Consider the following 16,541-nt stretch of genomic DNA (forward strand, 5'->3'; position numbering starts at 1 on the left):
TATTTTGCTTATTTTTCAGTTTTGAATTATGTATTAGTGAACAAAAATAGGTTTTAGGTTTTTTCCGTTTTAATTTTTCTTCCTTTTCTCCTTTAAGAAATAAGACATGAGTAAATAAAATGTTTTTATCCACTTGATTAGCTTTCTCCATTTGAAGAGTATTTTCACTCAGCACCATTTTGTTGAAAAATAAGTTATAAAAAATTTGAAAAGCCATTTTCTATTGTAAAATCACTTTTATTTTAAGCATTTCTGGCCAGGTACAGTGTTGTCTACTCTCTTGATTACTTGTGATTTTTTGTGTGTTTGTGTGTGACTTTTAAGTTTCACAGTTTTCATTTGTTTCCTGAAAGCCCTGATGCTCTAGTTTTGAGTCTGTGAGAATCTGTGACTTAAGCTAAAGTAAAAAAAAAAAAAAAAAAAAAGTCTAGTCTTTATAGTTGCAGGTGAAAGTTTAAGATTGTGACTTGAATGTACCCTCAGGACTCAGAAGTCAAATGGCAAACAATAGAAACTCAAAATGTATTTTTAAAAAAAGTGATTGGCTTAAAAATCAAAAAATTTGGACTCAATTGAGACTCTTTTTAATTACATGGATTTAACAGGGATTTTTAGTGTTTTTCCTTTGGAAGCAAACATGGTGAAGCACAAAAACCACCACAATTTACAATTGGCCTATGTATCCAAATATCTCACTCTCTTTGTGCGCTAACAAAATTAAGCAGTTGTGCAGCTTTACAGCTAATGAAAGCTATGAGGCCAGACAGTCATAGGCATAGGAAGTAGGGGTGAAAGTGGTGCTGTAGAGTCCCCAGGTTTTTTGCGGGGCTCCATTCCCAGTCCCATGACCTGGATTTCACTCCTGGCCTCACATGTGGGGATCTGCTCTTGCCCCATGTCTACCACCAGCTGTGGCCTCAGCCTTCTTATCCCTGTCTGTGTTAAGGATGTCAAGGACTAGTCAACAAGAAAAAGCTTATCGGATAGTCGAATTGACTAGTTGATCCCCCCCCACCTTGCTGCCTTTATCAGAGGCAGCAAGGGTGGGGGAGAGGGTACTTCAAAGGGGCAGCCCTGCACAGCTGAGCCCGGGTTCAGCTGTGCAGGGCTGCCTCTTTGAAACGCAGAGGCAGCTGATCTCGAGTTCGGTTGAAATGCCATAGGGAGCCATAGGGAGCCCGAGATCAGCTGGGGAGTCCCCAGCTGCCCCTGGCTCTGCGTGGCATTTAAAATTGGCAGTGCAGCATGGAGCCTGGGGTTGGCGGGGGATTCTGAGTCCCCTGCTGGCCCCGGACTCCATGCTGCGCTGCATACACCAGCATATCATCTTCTACAAATTGAATTGTTGAAAGTGCTGCAGTTCTTTGGCAATATCTACTAGGTATGTGCCAGAGTTGTGTGTGTCCGTCCAGGAACTCCTCCTAAACAGTAAGAACTAGCACCACCAAATTCAGTAGGCATCTTCCTCTTCTTATAACTTAAAGCAAGGTCAGGGGTTGATGGTACCTCTCGTTTTAGGCTGCCTTTTCCCCACTGTGTAGCAGCCCTGTGGCCTGATCCTGTTACAATAGTAAGACTAACTGTCACAGATGGGCCACATGCCACTGTAGGCAAATTCATTATACTATTTCCTATATCAGTGGTTCCCAAACTTTTTGGTATCCCACCTCCCTTTTGATTTTTGAGACCCCTCCTCCACCCCCCCAAAAAAGAAACTGACTGGTGCTGAAAAACAGTCACAGCCCCTGTAATTCCCAGGACCTGTGTTTAAAAAACAAAAAACCACCCAAGCCAGGAAAAACAGAAAATATGGGACATTTCACATGGTATTTTCTGAATTTTTTTTACTGGGTGGACCAGGCTCTTTCTTGGGGGGGGGGGGGGGGTTGGGACACCTGGTTACCCCCCCCCCCCCCCCCCGGGATTCTCTTCAGTTTGGGAACCTATGCTCTAGATGGTTTTGAAATCTCCAGCCTATGTTGCTAGCCTTATGGTTACAGAGCTAATATTGCAAATAAAAACAGTTGATGGCTTTCTGAGCCTTTGGACAGCCTGGAACAGTAGCTCTAAAAAGTAAAATCACCCAAGTACCCTAGTCACTATTTCATGGAATCTAGGACTGCATGATATATTCTGTTATACAGATGTTGATGGAATAAACAGACCCAAAGAATCAAGGTGTTTAACATTCAATAGCTTTAAATGATGTTTGGGACTTGGTCTACAGGGATTTCAGCCAGCTTTGTCCCATGGCGCAAACACCATTAAACAGCCCTTTAACCTTTTATCAAAGATACAGAAAAGGAGGACAAGGAGTTGAAACATTTGAAATATAAAGCTCTTCTTTGAGTGCTTGCTCATGTCCATTCAGGTTAGGTGTGTGTGCCTACCACGTGCACTGGTGACTGAAGTTTTTCCTTAAGCAGTATCTGAAGGGGTTGGGGTCCCTAGCACCCCGGGAGTGGTGCGCACATGCTGCACTCTAAAGGACGCTCCCCAGCCCCTCCCTCCTTGGAACAATGCTGCAGCATTGAGGGTGCTTGGAACAATGCTGTGAGGATGCTTGGAACAATGCTACAGCAAGCATTCCCTGTGTATTGTTGGCAGTTCTAATCAAACTCGCTAAGTACCTGTGAGCTATTGGATTTTGTTCTGCAAAAGAGACATTTCCTGGGGAACTGGAATGCCCTGCCCCTTCCCTCCGCCCCTCCCCCAACTTCAAAGCCTGTGCCACAGGGCCATGCTAGGCAGCAGTCTGCCTGCTGACTGCCTTTGTTGCCTGGCAGGAGGACACATCTTGGACAAGTGTCAAATTTGTAAGTTCCTCCATCTCAAAACCATTAAAGAGCAGAGCATTCATCTTAGAGTGCTCTTAATGGAGTCCATGCTTGTTTTGCAAGACCAGCAGTCAGATGAGGCACTGGGTATCGGTGCCCGGTACACCATCAGCACAAATGGCTTGGTGCCGTTTGTCACCCGTGGCCCTGGCGAAGCCTACTAGGAAGCCAGGAAGAGACAAGTCACCTCGTAAGGATAAGGGGGAGAAGAGTGACCAGCCTGTGGATAGGCCAGAGAAGTCTCTGAGCCCCACGTCCAGTCACCTTGGTGTTGGAGGTCTGTCTCCCCTCCACACCTGAGGCCTTCCATGCTGTGCAGGACATAAGTGCCATGCCAGCACTTGGAAAGCTGACACTTGGCCCCTGATGACCTGGCATGATCTGATCACGCTCTCCTCCAACATCCGAGAGGAGAGCGCTTCAGTGTCCCCACGGGTCTGTCCATGAGAGACCAGGGCATGATACATGGTCTCTCACATTGCCAGAGTCGGTGCACAGACCTCTGGAAGCACCCAGCACTGATGGAACAATGATTCTCCCTACTCACGACTTCAGCAACGGGGGCACTAGGAACTCCCACCCCTATGGGTACTGCTTAGGGAAGACTTCCAGCACTAATGTGTGGGCTGGACACATGCACCTATGTTGACTGGACATGAGCAACACATCTCAAAGAACATGTGTTACGGAACCGGTAACTGTCTTTTTTGAGTCAGTGTCTCCTTTTAACAAAATCTCTTCTCCCTTTGGCCTTTCACACATGGCAATAGCTGTCTTTATTTTGAGAGACGTAACAGAAGTTAGTTGAGATGCCCTCCCCACTTACAGTTGTCCAGGGTCACTGCAGCCAGCATATCTGGGCCTTCTGTCAAGGCATCTTACTGCTCTGTGCGCCCTGTATGCTTCCAGGCAAGCAAAAATGGATGTTACAGGGGGGTTCCTGTCTGGCTACAATGAGGGAATTCGGCATTTTTCCAAACCCTGCTCTGCCCCCACCTTGCCCCTGCATGGCCCCTTCCCTCAAGGCCCCTCTCCTAAGTGTGTACCTGGCGGACTAGTGGGGTTCTGGTGCTGAAACAGGGGTCAGGCTAACACCGTAACTCACTAGTGGTGGTGGGGAATGGAGTGACTCGGCCCCAGCCTGCTCTGTTCTTCTGGATCCCAGCTGTGTCACTCTGTTTCCTGCTGCTGGTGAGTGCGGGGAGTGGACCCTGCCCCTGCTGCCTCCCTGCCTAGCTCCTCCTCCCTGCAGTTCCTGCCTTCACAGCCCTGAGTGTAATTCCTACCCATGGAGGGGCCAGCCCCCCTGCAGAGCAGATGCCCCCCTTTCTCCTATGCTGGGTGGTGCAGGCACATAGGTTGTGTAGGGCACCAAAACTGTTTGGGAGGGCCCTGGAAATGGCATCCAAATAATGTGATCGGAAGATCATCCTCAGAGAGTGACTAGAAATGGTTTGCTGTCAAACTGGGAGGCTGTATGTGATGAGATCTCACAGGAGGCCAGTTCTGAGTCTGGTTCTATTCAATACTTTCATTATTGAGTTGGATAATGGAGTGGAGAGTATGCCTATACAAATTGTGGATGGCACCGGGTTGGGAGGGGTTGCAAGAACTTGACACAATAGGCTTTGCATTCAAACATTTAAAATGACTTTGCCAGATTGGAGAGTTGATATGAAATCAACAAGATTTAATCTAAACCGACCAAACAGCTCCAGTGGGGCAGCCATGGAGTGAGCCCCGATTGCCACCAGCTCTGGGTGTTACCATAGCGACTGCCAACCCTGCTCAGAGCCAGGGCAGACCAGGCCTGTGGGGAAATCCCTTCCTTTCTGGTGGATGCCAGGCAGCAGTGAGGCTTGTTACCTCCTCCCCGCCGCCCTGTGGTGCTGACACTCCCACTCACTCACCATCTGCTTTGTTATTTCTCTGCTTCCCCAGATCCAGTGATAATGATGTTCTCCTCTGGCTACCTCGTACTCTGCCTGGCTCTGCTGGCTCCCAGGCTGGCCTCAGGTAGGAGCTCCGGCCTCCTTGCTGGGTTTGCTGCTATTGCTATGGTTGGTCATTGCCATCCATCTGGCATCACTGCTTTGCCGTATAAACCTTCTTTGCTCAGTTTGCTCTTTATAGGAATGGTGAAAGCATAAGGTACAGCTGAGTCCTTAAAAACCATGGTTACTACCTCTCCTCAGTCTTTTCAGGCCTAGCAACTTGATTCTAATACTACTCCTTTTTGGAACTGTGCAACTGTTACACTTGGGGCAACAGTAAAATTGCAGAGTTTCAATGGGACTATAATACACAGAACCCTACAGGTCAGTGTTGAGTCGCTGTTCTGAGGGTATGTCTAGGCTACATCCCTCTGCCGACAGAGGCATGTAAATTAGATATACCAACATCGTCAATGAAGTGGGGATTTAAATATCCCTCGCTTCATTGGAATAAAAATGGCCGCTGCATTGTGCTGGCTCAGCTGTTTGTTGGCACAAAGCGGCAGTCAAGACGGGGATTGGTCAGCAAGGAAAGCCTTTGCTGACTGATCCCTTATGCGTTGTGCAACGATGTTTACAGGCCCATGGCGCAGTTTGAGTACAGGGGGCTCAACACACGGCCTGTGGGTGGGAGTCAAAACAAAACAGTAATCAATATAATGATCTTCTGTTGAGATGGGTTTTAGTAGTTAAATTCCTGGATTGTCATTACTCATTAAAAGTGCTGACATATGGGTGGAAATCAGGTAAATATTGTATATTAGGACTGTCAAGCAATTAACAAAATTAATCACAATTAATCGTGCAATTAAACAATAAAAAGACTTCAGCTGACCCCAGGCTCCATGTTGTCGCCACAGCATTTCAAAGGGGCAATGCCTCGGGAGCCTTGGCTCATGCTGCCCCTTTAAAATGGAGCGGTGGCATTTCAAAGGGGCATTGCTGTAAAAAGTCTGATTAACCTGTTAAAAAATTAACACGTTAATTGTGCTCTGCATTAATTGAAAGCCCTCATTAAAATCAGCAGAACTGACTTAAATGGGGCCTGTGTGTTGTGTAGTCTTGCCTTAATCTTTGTATTTATGCCCGTCAGTGTGAAAGAAGCTATTTACATATATATTTGCATGTGTATGCAACCACACTTAAGTTGCGGCCCTTGCCATGTGTTGTGAGTATCATTATGGCCCCCCAGTGCTTCCAAAGTTTAGTAGCCCTGCCTTACACCATCCGTGACAGCAGCTGGGGTGATCCCTGCAGTGCAGCAGCATGAAAAAGCATCTCAGAGAATCCACACCCCTCCCCATCCCCTTATCCCCAGCAGGCCCATGAAAAGTGTTGAGCCATATTCAGAGATAATATAAGTAATACCTAAAATTCACAGATTAACTCTGCCCTCATTCATATGTGTAGGACAGTACATTGGCATGTGTCATACACTCTAAAGCATGACACTCTATTACTGTGTGTCTTAGTGCTGCATGAATACTCCCTTCATCCCTTCTTGGATTTAATTTCCTTTTTTCTCATAAAACATCACAGCACAGTTCACAGTGACTGGACCTGACCATCCAATCAGAGCATCTGTAGGGGGGGAGGCCATCCTGCCCTGCCACCTCTCCCCCAGGACGAGTGCTCAGGCCATGGAGGTGAGATGGTACCGATCCCAGTTCTCTCCAGTTGTGCACCTGTACCATGATGGCCAGGATCAATATGAGAAGCAGATGCAGGAATATCAAGGCAGGACAGAGCTACTGAGAGATAACATCGCCAATGGAAGTGTTTCCCTGCGAATACGTGATATCCAGCTCTCGGATGAGGGCCATTACAACTGCTTTTTCCAGTCCCTTAACTTTTATCAAGAAGCCTCAATGATCCTGCAGGTGACAGGTAAGTAATTTGCGTGTCTGCTTGTTTTGCTTCAGAAAGGGTGATCAGTGGATTGAGGCCTCTGGTGAAAGGGTGCTTGTGGTTTCTCTGCCTGCCAGTGCTCTGCATTCTCTTTTGGTTTCCAGTAGTTTCCCAGGAGTGTTAGTACCTGCTCGCTGAGGACAGGTCAGAGGACTTACCAGATCAGACTTGCTCTGTACCCTGAGAGTGCTTCTAAATGTTGCTTTGGAATTAAATGTTTTGAATTCAATTCCAAACAGAGCTATGTTGACGAGACTTTCCAGAACACTGTAGTACTGTCCCACTTCCAGTCTGAGCGCCCCGGTGCGCTTAAGGAGGATGAAAGTCTCAGGGGAACAGGGCATTCAATGGGAGCAGAGGGAAACCATCATATTGTTGGGACACTCCTTCCAAAGGATGTTGCAGTATCCTCTTGCACTGAGGATACCTCTGAGGGGGAGGGAACGCCAGTTGTTAAGAAGAGGCAGGTGTTAGTAGTGGGTGATTTGATCGTTAGAAACATAAATAGTTGGGTTTGTGATGACTTGGAGAACCGTACGGTCACTTGCCTACCTGCTGCGAAGGTTGCAGATCTCTCGAGGCATTTAGATAGACTTACGTGTAGTGCTGGGGAGGAGCCGGTGGTCGTGGGACATGTAGGTACCAATGATGTAAGGAAGGGTAGGAGAGATGTCCTGGAGGCCAAATTTAGGTTGCCAGGAAAGAGACTGAAATCCAGGACCTCTATGGTGGCATTCTTGGAAATGCTTCCAGTTCCACGCGCAGGGCCAGGTAGGCAGGCAGAGCTTCAGAGTCTCAATGCGTGGATGAGACGATGGTGTAGGGAAGAGGGGTTTGGATTTATTAGGAACTGGGGCCACTTTTGGGAGAGGGGGAGCCTATACAGGAAGGATGGGCTCCACCTAAACCATGGTGGAACCAGACTGCTGGCACTGAACATTAAAAAGGCCGTAGAGCAATTTTTAAACTGAGAGAGGGAGGAAAGCCGATTGGTGCGGAGAAGCACGTAAATCGGATGGAGACTTCTGTTAGAGGAGAATCCATTGATAGAGATTCTCTAGGCTGTAGTCAGAAAGAGAGGAGGGGAGAGAACAAACCATGGGCCAGAGCAGACAAACAACCGCATATAAAAGAATCCAATGCATCAGGGAAGGGCAGACAAATAAGCAGTGGCAATTTTTTTAAAGAGCTTCTACACAAATGCTAGGAGTCGTACTAATAAGATGGATGAACTAGAGTACCTCATATTAAAGGAGGAGATTGACATAATAGGAATCACTGAAACCTGGTGGAATGAGGAAAATCTGTGGGGCACAATCATTACCGGGATATAAAATACAGTATACTGGAAGGATAGAGCAGGTCGTGTGGGTGGCGGAGTGGCAGTGTATGTGAAAGATAATGTAGAATCAAAGAAAATAAAAATCTTAAATGAATCAACATGTTCAATAGAATCACTATGGATAGTAATTCCATGCTCCAATAATAAAAATTTAGCAGTAGGGATATATTATCGACCACCTGACCAGGGCAGTGATACTGACATTGAAATGCTAAGGGAGATTAGAGAGGGTACCAAAATAAAGAACTCTATAATAATGGGGGATTTTAATTATCCCCATATTGATTGGGTACATGTCACCGCAGGAAGAGAAATTGCAGAACTATTATCTGTGGTTTGTAACCTATCCTTTAAATTGGCTTCCGTACCTAATGACTGGAAGGTAGGTAAAGTGACACCAATATTTGAAAAGGGCTCTAGAGGCGATCCTGGCAATTACAGACTGGTAAGTCTAACTTCAGTACCGGGCAAATTAGTCAAAACAATAGTAAAGAATAAAATTGTCACGCACATAGAAGAACATAGTTTGTTGGACAAAAGTCAACATGGCTTCTGTAAAGGGAAATCATGTCTTACTAATCTATTAGGGTATGTCTACACTACCCCGCTAGTTCGAACTAATGTAGGCATACCGCACTTGCAAATGAAGCCTGGGATTTGAATTTCCCGGGCTTCATTTGCATAAGCGGGGAGCCGCCATTTTTAAAACCCCGCTGGTTCGAGGTGTACCAGTAGTTCGGAATAGGAAGCCTAGTTCAAACTACCTAGTTCGAGCCCCATGTAGCCGCGCTGCACGGGGTTCGAACCAGCGGGGTTTTAAAAATGGCGGCTCCCCGCTTATGCAAATGAAGCCCGGGAAATTCAAATCCCGGGCTTCATTTGCAAGTGCGGTATGCCTACATTACCCTCCTAGTTCGAACTAGGAGGGTAGTGGAGACATACCCTTAGAGTTCTTTGAAGGGGTTAACAAACATGCGGACAAGGGCGATCCAGTAGATATAATACACTTAGATTTTCAGTAAGCCTTTGTCAAGGTCCTTCACCAAAGGCTCTTGAGTAAATTACATTGTCATGGAATAAGAGGGAAGGTCCTTTCATGGATTGAGAACTGGTTAAAAGACAGGAAACAAAGAGTAGGAATAAGTGGTAAATTTTCAGAATGGAGAGGGGTAACTAGTGGTGTACCCCAAGGGTCAGTCCTGGGACCAATCATGTTCAATTTATTCATAAATGATCTGGAGAAAGGGATAAGCAGTGAGGTGGTTAAGTTTGCGGATCATACTAAACTGTTTAAGGTAGTCAAGACCGAAGCAGACTATGAAGAACTTCAAAAAGATCTCACCAAACTCAGTGATTGGGCAACACAATGGCAAATGAAATTTAAAGTGGATAAGTATAAAGTAATGCACATTGGAAGAAATAACTCCAACTATATGTACAGTATGATGGGGGCTAATTTGGCTATGACTAATCAGGAAAGAGATCTTGGAGTGATCGTGGATAGTTCTCTGAAAACTTCCACGCAGTGTGCAGTGGTGGTCAAAAAGGCAAATAGGATGCTGGGAATTATTAAGAAAGGGATAGAAAATAAGACACAGAATATCTTACTACCCCTGTATAAAACTATGGTATGCCCACATCGTGAATACTGTGTACAGATGTGGTCCCCTCACCTCAAAAAAGATATTTTGGCTTTGGAAAGAGTTCAGAAAAGGGCACTAAAATGATTAGGAGTTGGAACGGGTCCCATATGAAGAGAGGCTAAAGCAACTGGGACTTTTCAGCTTAGAAAAGAGGAGACTGAGGGGGGATATGATAGAGGTATATAAAATTGAGTGGTGTGGAGAGGGTGAATAAAGAAAAGTTATTTATTAGTTCCCATAATATAAGGACTAGAGGACACCAACTGAAATTAATGGGTAGCAGGTTTAAAACTAATAAAAGAAAGTTCTTCTTCACACAGCGCATAGTCAACCTGTGGAACTCCTTGCCACAGGAGGCTGTGAAGGCTAGGACTATAACAGAGTTTAAAGAGAAGCTAGATAATTTCATGGAGGTTAGGTCCATAAAAGGCTATTAGCCAGGGGAAAGAAATGGTGTCCCTGGCCTCTGTTTGTCAGAGGCTGGAGATGGATGACACGAGACAAATTGCTTGATCGTTGACTTCAGTTCACCCCCTCTGGGGCACCTGGCACTGGCAGAGAGGCTACTGGGCTAGATGGACCTTTGGTCTGACCCAGTATGGTCATACTTATGTTCTTAGGAAGCTTTTATCCTTCAGGCATGTCAATTAGGTGGCTCACATCGACTTTAAATGATTCCTGTAATATACACCTGCTGCACCAAGCCTGTTCATAGAATTATTAAAAGGAAGACGGATTCCCTTACTCCTGCTCAGTGTGTCAGAATCTCCAGGACTGTGTAGCAGGTTATTCCTGGTCTTTAGAGAAAAGGAGGGATCTGCAATAGTATTCCCGCTAAGATTTTCCATCTTGAAGTGGAGTGTTTTTTTTTTTCCTGTGCACCAATACTGAGATCATGTGCTCGTATTGGGATGTGAGCCGCCATGGCACCCGCCAGTTACTAACAAATACCATATATATTTAAATGTGTAGCACGGCTCTAATTTTCCTCCCCAGTGCCCCATTTCAGGAGCTTTAAGAAAGGGCACCACTGAGCCATTTCATTGGCTCTAAGCAAGATAGTGAGTACTCTACCTACACTGGGAATAAGACCCGTGTAGGGAAGTGAGATCACTGCCTTAAGGGTACCTTTGTGCCACTCGAGTGCAAAATGTTCTAGGGAACAAGAGACTCAAGCCCCATTATTCATTGTTTTATCTGTATTGTGAGGCTTCTAAGGATACACAGAGCACCGTCAAACAATAAACAGTATTTGTCAGTGTTGTTTTACAAACATTAACCCATCTTCCCTGACTTTGGATAATCTCTCTCTATACAGTAGGATGCTGGTAAGAGAATATCCAGGTCATAATTTTTAAATAGTAGGTATGGCAGAATGTAATAATTTAAATTACATATCTAGGTATACAGGCTCACTACAACCTCAGTTTTTAAAAAATATTGTTAATTCTAAACACTCTTATTTTATGCTTTTTTTTTCATTTACAGAAAAAAACCTACATTTTCTTTATTTCACTCTTCATCTAATTTAAAACAAAACACAGCAAAAACTAGATATTTTCCTGTGTAGAGGCAGAAATAAATGAATGGTTCATCTAGTCTGGCATCTTGCCTCTGGCAGTGGCTAATTTCAAATAAGTAAGAAAAAGGTGAACATTTTTCATGATACCTATGATCAAGGAAGGTCCCAGCTTGCAAATGGACATCACTATGATTGTGTGAGCATAGAAAGCTATGCTGGCAGAATTGGAGCGGAAGTATCCTAGCAACAACCACCATCCCGCCTGCCATGCAACCATGGCTCTAACCCCTGATCCAGCAACCTGCCCACCCACCTGTAGCTCTGATTTCCCTCTCTGGCACAGCAACTATCATATAACCCACCATGCACCCCTGGCCATGGGAGCAGTTATACCACTCACCTTCCAGGTCCAGCAGGAAGGTGAATGCAGCTGTGCAGCTCTGTGGAAGAGGTGGGCGGGCTTAGAATTTTATGCTCATGGCTGTGCAGGCACACACCTCAGAGGGAACACTGATCTGCACACATGATAGAACTGCAGTCGGTGAGAATTCAGCACACTGACATCATGATCTCAGTTTGGGCCTCTAATTTCTGTGCAGGCCTCACCCTCCAGTGAATAGCAGTTCTCTGTCCTGCAATCTGTAACACAATAGCTTCTGGATGCCACCTCCAATCAATACCAAAATTTTAAAGAATTTTCTTAGCATCAAAGGCCAGAATCCTGTAGATCTTGAACACCTGGGCTGTGTCTACATTGGCACCCCTTTCCGGAAAAGGGATGCTAATGAGATGAGTCGGAATTGCAAATCCGCGGGGGATTTAAATATCCCCCACGGCATTTGCATTTACTTGGCTGCCGCTTTTTTTCTGGCTTGGGGATAAGCCGGAGAAAAGCGCCAGTCTAGACGCGATTGTCCGGAAAATAAGCCCTTTTCCGGAAAGAGGTGCCAATGTAGACACAGCCCTGGAAAATGAAAAGGAGAGAAATGGAAAACATAGGGAGCTGTTATCTGTGCATGGTACCCATTAACACCTTGCAGCATAACAGCTCTGCTCATCCTCCCAATACAGTTTACCATTTTAACAACTCCAGTGACAGAAGAGAAATAATTATTCTCTCTGCTGGGAGCCCTTGGGTGGATACTTACCCAGCAGAGGCAGCTAAAGTGAGAGGAAAGAGATGGAAACTTCCTTCCTTCCTCCTTTCTAGTCTCCTGCTTCCCCAATACCTGCTCCAGATCGGGGAGATGGCACCAGCCATCAACCCTACCTTCCAGTCTACGGGGCAGAAGAGACACCCAGACACCATGGAAGGATGGGGACCTTGGTGTTGATGACATGGAAACGGGACAGTAAATAGAGTCACTGGCATGGGGGAGATAGGGAGAAGTTGCAGGGTTTTCCTGAAATACAGGGGAATGGGTCAGTGATGTGTGGCCAGTAGGGAGGCATGCAAGGAACTTATGTTTTCCATGCACTCTGTCTACACAAGATGCAAAGTGTGTGACACACTAGCTATGCTGGAGGTTGCTAATGATGTGACCAACCAATTATCTGGACCGTTGCAGAGGGGTTTGAAGTTGTGATTGGGCTAATCAATTTTCTCTCAAATCAACTGCCCAGTGAGACCTAGAACATTCCTTGAATTTTTGGAATTGACTCCTGATTCTGATCCCCCTCCCATCCTATGACTTCTCCTCCTAGCCCCACCCCGTGGCCACTGAGGGCCCCGCAGAAGAGGCAGTAGGACCACCTGAGGCAGATGCCAGACCCTGTCCAATCCCTGAGTCTCTCCTGCTCCCCGCCAGGTTCTTTTCCCAGTCACATTTACTCTCAATTAAAGAAAACCAGCATATTCTTTCAAAACAAAAAGTGTGGTTTATTGTGCGGTTGATGTATTCAGATGCCTGGTGGCTGGCGGCCCGGATGGGGATGTTGGTGCCCCCTTCAACCCCACCCACACACAGTTGAGGATGCCCATGGCAACAAAGGCGGCAGTGATCAGGTCCACATCACCGAGGTGGATGACCCCATGCAGCAGGATGGTGTTGATGGCCCTCACCACCTGCAGAAGGAGAATCACAGGGGTGCCAAGGCCCTGGGGAGTTCCCTGATAATAACCTCCTTCCTTTTCCCCCTGCCCCCACACACCAGAAGCAACCTCAATTTGCCCCATCCCCCATTAGGGATTTGTGAAGGCGGGACTGAAAAACCTCCTGGGGAGGGGGCTTCCACCACCACCTCCCTTCCCTAGGGTTCCCCATTCCAGCAGTTCACCACCCTCTTGGATTAATAGCCCGATAATGTGATACCTGCATAATGAGTGCCCTGACGATCAATCTCCCCACACCGAACTGGGTTCCAGTGCATCGGTAGCTGTCTGGCATGGCGAGCTCCCACAGTGCAATGATGACCTGCTTCTGGAGAGGATGGCAGGTCTCATGTGGATGTCCCATCACCGGAGGACAGGGGTGAGCCACCCTCACAGCTCCAGGAAGGTGCCTTCTGTATGCAGAAATTCTGGAGCCATTTCTGGTTGTCCCACCGCTCCAGGATGATCCAATCTTACCAGTTGGAACCGGTATCCATTTGTCAGTAGCAGCAGTGCACAGTGCATAGGGAAGGGTTGGAGGGGTTGAGCTGTATGAGCAGTGCTTGGAGAGAGGAGAGGAAGTGCCCCACAATGTACTGGGGGTCCTGTTCCTGCAGGGCCTCGAAGGCAGCTTACGGTAATTGTGCTATGCGGTGCAGCATTGGATAGAAGAGCTGTCGACTGCTTGGAGGCAGGTCTGACTCCACGGTTGGAATGCTGAGGTGTCCCCAAGGGCAACCGGAGTAGGCACAGAGAAGGCTTTGCTGTCCCTCAAGGTGGTAGGCAAAAGTGAAGAGCCTGAGGCACAACTGTACAGGGGGTCCCTTTAAGTACCAGCCTTAGAGAGCCTCAGGCAGTAGCTCTACAAAGAGAGTGCAGTCCTGATGCCCTGTCCAAAGTGCTTCCAGGTGGCCTTAAATGTGATTCTGCATCCAGTGAATGTGGATGTGCTATTTTGAAATAGCTCAGTGCTGGTTTGATGGGCATTTGTTGTGTAGATCTTCTGGAGCCATTTCTGGTTGCCCCACTGCTCCAGGATGATCCGATCATTATTTTGAAATAAGCTATTTCAGAGTTTTTCTTCCAAAATAGCTTATTCCAAAATAAGCGTGCAGTATAGATGTACCCTAAGGTGCCAAAGCACTACTCGCTGTTCTGAATGAGCTAAAGATGTGAGTTGAAACCGGTGTCGTTTAGTGGTGCTAGTTTGTGAGCAGACTAGCTCTTAAACTCAAATACTCTCAAGATGTATTGAGAATGAAAAGCATCAGTCATATTAAAGCAAAAAGTGGTCTCTCTAACCAATTCAGTCTGACATTACAGAGCTCTTTCAGAACCTAATCCAAAGCCCAGAACATCATGAAACTTTACGCTGTTTTCAGTAGGCTCTGGAGTAGGTCTAGAGAGTGGATAGAACAATACCATACCTCATCTCCTCCTCACATCTATCAGGTTATATCTTCCAGGTGTCCCAAACATTCCTAATTCACCGGAATCTGTCCCCCCCCCCAATTCCCAGAGGGGGGTTCTCCCAGGCTGTCTCCACAATCCCCAGTTCCAGTCAGAATCCATTGCTTAACTGGCCTATGACATTTATTCAACTATTAGTTCAATAGGAAATTAGTGAAGATACTATTATGAAACATTTGACTGATAACCCAGTATGGTAGAATTAACATCAGTTAATTTAATTCCTCTTTAGGTCTGGGCTCCAGCCCTGACATCTCAGTGGAGGGACATCAGGATGGAGGGGTCCGGTTGGTGTGTCGATCATCTGGATGGTACCCAGAGCCCAAGGCTCAGTGGAGAGATTTCCAGGGGCAGCTCTTACCAGGGATCTCTGAAAAAATATTCCCAGAGACCAGCGGCTTGTTTCAGACAGAGATTACCATTGTTATAACAGAAGAATCCAATCAGAAAGTGTCCTGCCATGTCTGGAACCCCCTACTCAACCAGGAGAGAGAATCAACAATTTCCATAGCAGGTCAGTGCTGTGCGTGGATAGACGGAGCTGTTGAAGATGTTGTGGGGAATAGACTCATAGACTTTAAGGACAGAAGGGACCATTATGATCATCTAGTCTGACCCCCTGCGCAATGCAGGCCACAGAATCTCACCCACCCACTCCTGGAATAATCCTCTCACCTATATCTCAGATACTGAAGTCCTCAAATGATGGTTTAAAGACCCCAAGATGCAGAGAATCCTCCAGCAAGTGATCTATGCCCCATGCAACGGAGGAAGGCGAAAAACCTCCAGGGCCTCTGCCAATCTACCCTGGAGGAAAATTCCTTCTTGACCCCAGGATCAGCTGAATCCTGAGCATGTGGGCAAGACTCACCAACCAGACACCCAAGAAAAAGTTCTCTATAGTAACTCCTATCATCCCACCATTGGCCTATTTACCACCGATAGTGAAAGGTCAGTTAGTTGCCAAGATCATGTTATCCCATCAAACCATTCCCTGTATAAACCCATCTAGCTTAATCTTGAAGCCAGATAGATCTTTTGCCCCCACTATTTCCCTTGGAAGGCCGTTCCAGAACTTCAATCCTCTAACGGTTAGAAATCTTTGTCTAATTTCGAGTCTAAACTTCCTGATTGCCAGTTTATATCCATTTGTTCTTGTGTCCACATTAATATTGAGCTTAAATAATTCCTCTCCCTCCCTGGTATGTATCCCTCTAATATATTTAAAGAGAGCAATCATGTCCCCCCTCAGCCTTCTTTTGGTTAAGGTAAACAATCCAAGCTCCTTGAGTCTCCTTTCATAAAACAGGTTTCCATTCCTCAGATCAGCCTAGTGGCCCTTCTTTGTACCTGTTCCAGTTTGAATTCATCCTTCTTAAACATGGGAGACCAGAACTGCACACAGTATTCCAAATGGGGTCTCACCAATGCCTGTATAACGGCACTAACACCTCCTTATCCCTACTGGAAATACCTCGCCTAATACATCCCAAGACCGTATTAGCCTTTTTCATGGCCATGTCACATTGGTGGCTCATAGTCATTCTATAATCAACCAGGACTCCGAGGTCCTTCTCCTCCTCCATCACTTCCAACTGATGTGTCCCCAGCTTATAACTAAAATTCTTGTTATTTATCCCTATACTTCTCACTATTAAATTTCATCCTATTACTATTACTCCAATTTACAAGATCATCTAGATCTTTCTGTATGATATCCCGATCCTTTACTG

At 46.1% G+C, this 16,541-nt stretch overlaps 1 protein-coding gene across 2 annotated transcripts in view; it reads left to right on the plus strand.

Moving 5' to 3' along the window:
• Positions 1 to 16,541, plus strand: part of LOC102451188 (butyrophilin subfamily 1 member A1-like) — a 38,239-nt gene that overhangs the window by 1,452 nt on the left and 20,246 nt on the right. For both annotated transcript variants that reach the window (XM_089771146.1, XM_089771147.1), the window contains exons 2-4: positions 4,779 to 4,853; positions 6,371 to 6,718; positions 15,041 to 15,322. In XM_089771146.1, the coding sequence (XP_089627272.1) occupies positions 4,790 to 4,853; positions 6,371 to 6,718; positions 15,041 to 15,322 (694 nt within the window). In that variant the 5' untranslated portion in view covers positions 4,779 to 4,789. The remainder of the gene's footprint in view (positions 1 to 4,778; positions 4,854 to 6,370; positions 6,719 to 15,040; positions 15,323 to 16,541) is intronic.

Source organism: Pelodiscus sinensis, chromosome 19, assembly GCF_052426305.1.
Source record: "Pelodiscus sinensis isolate ZL-2025 chromosome 19, ASM5242630v1, whole genome shotgun sequence".
Lineage (NCBI taxonomy): Eukaryota > Metazoa > Chordata > Testudines > Trionychidae > Pelodiscus > Pelodiscus sinensis.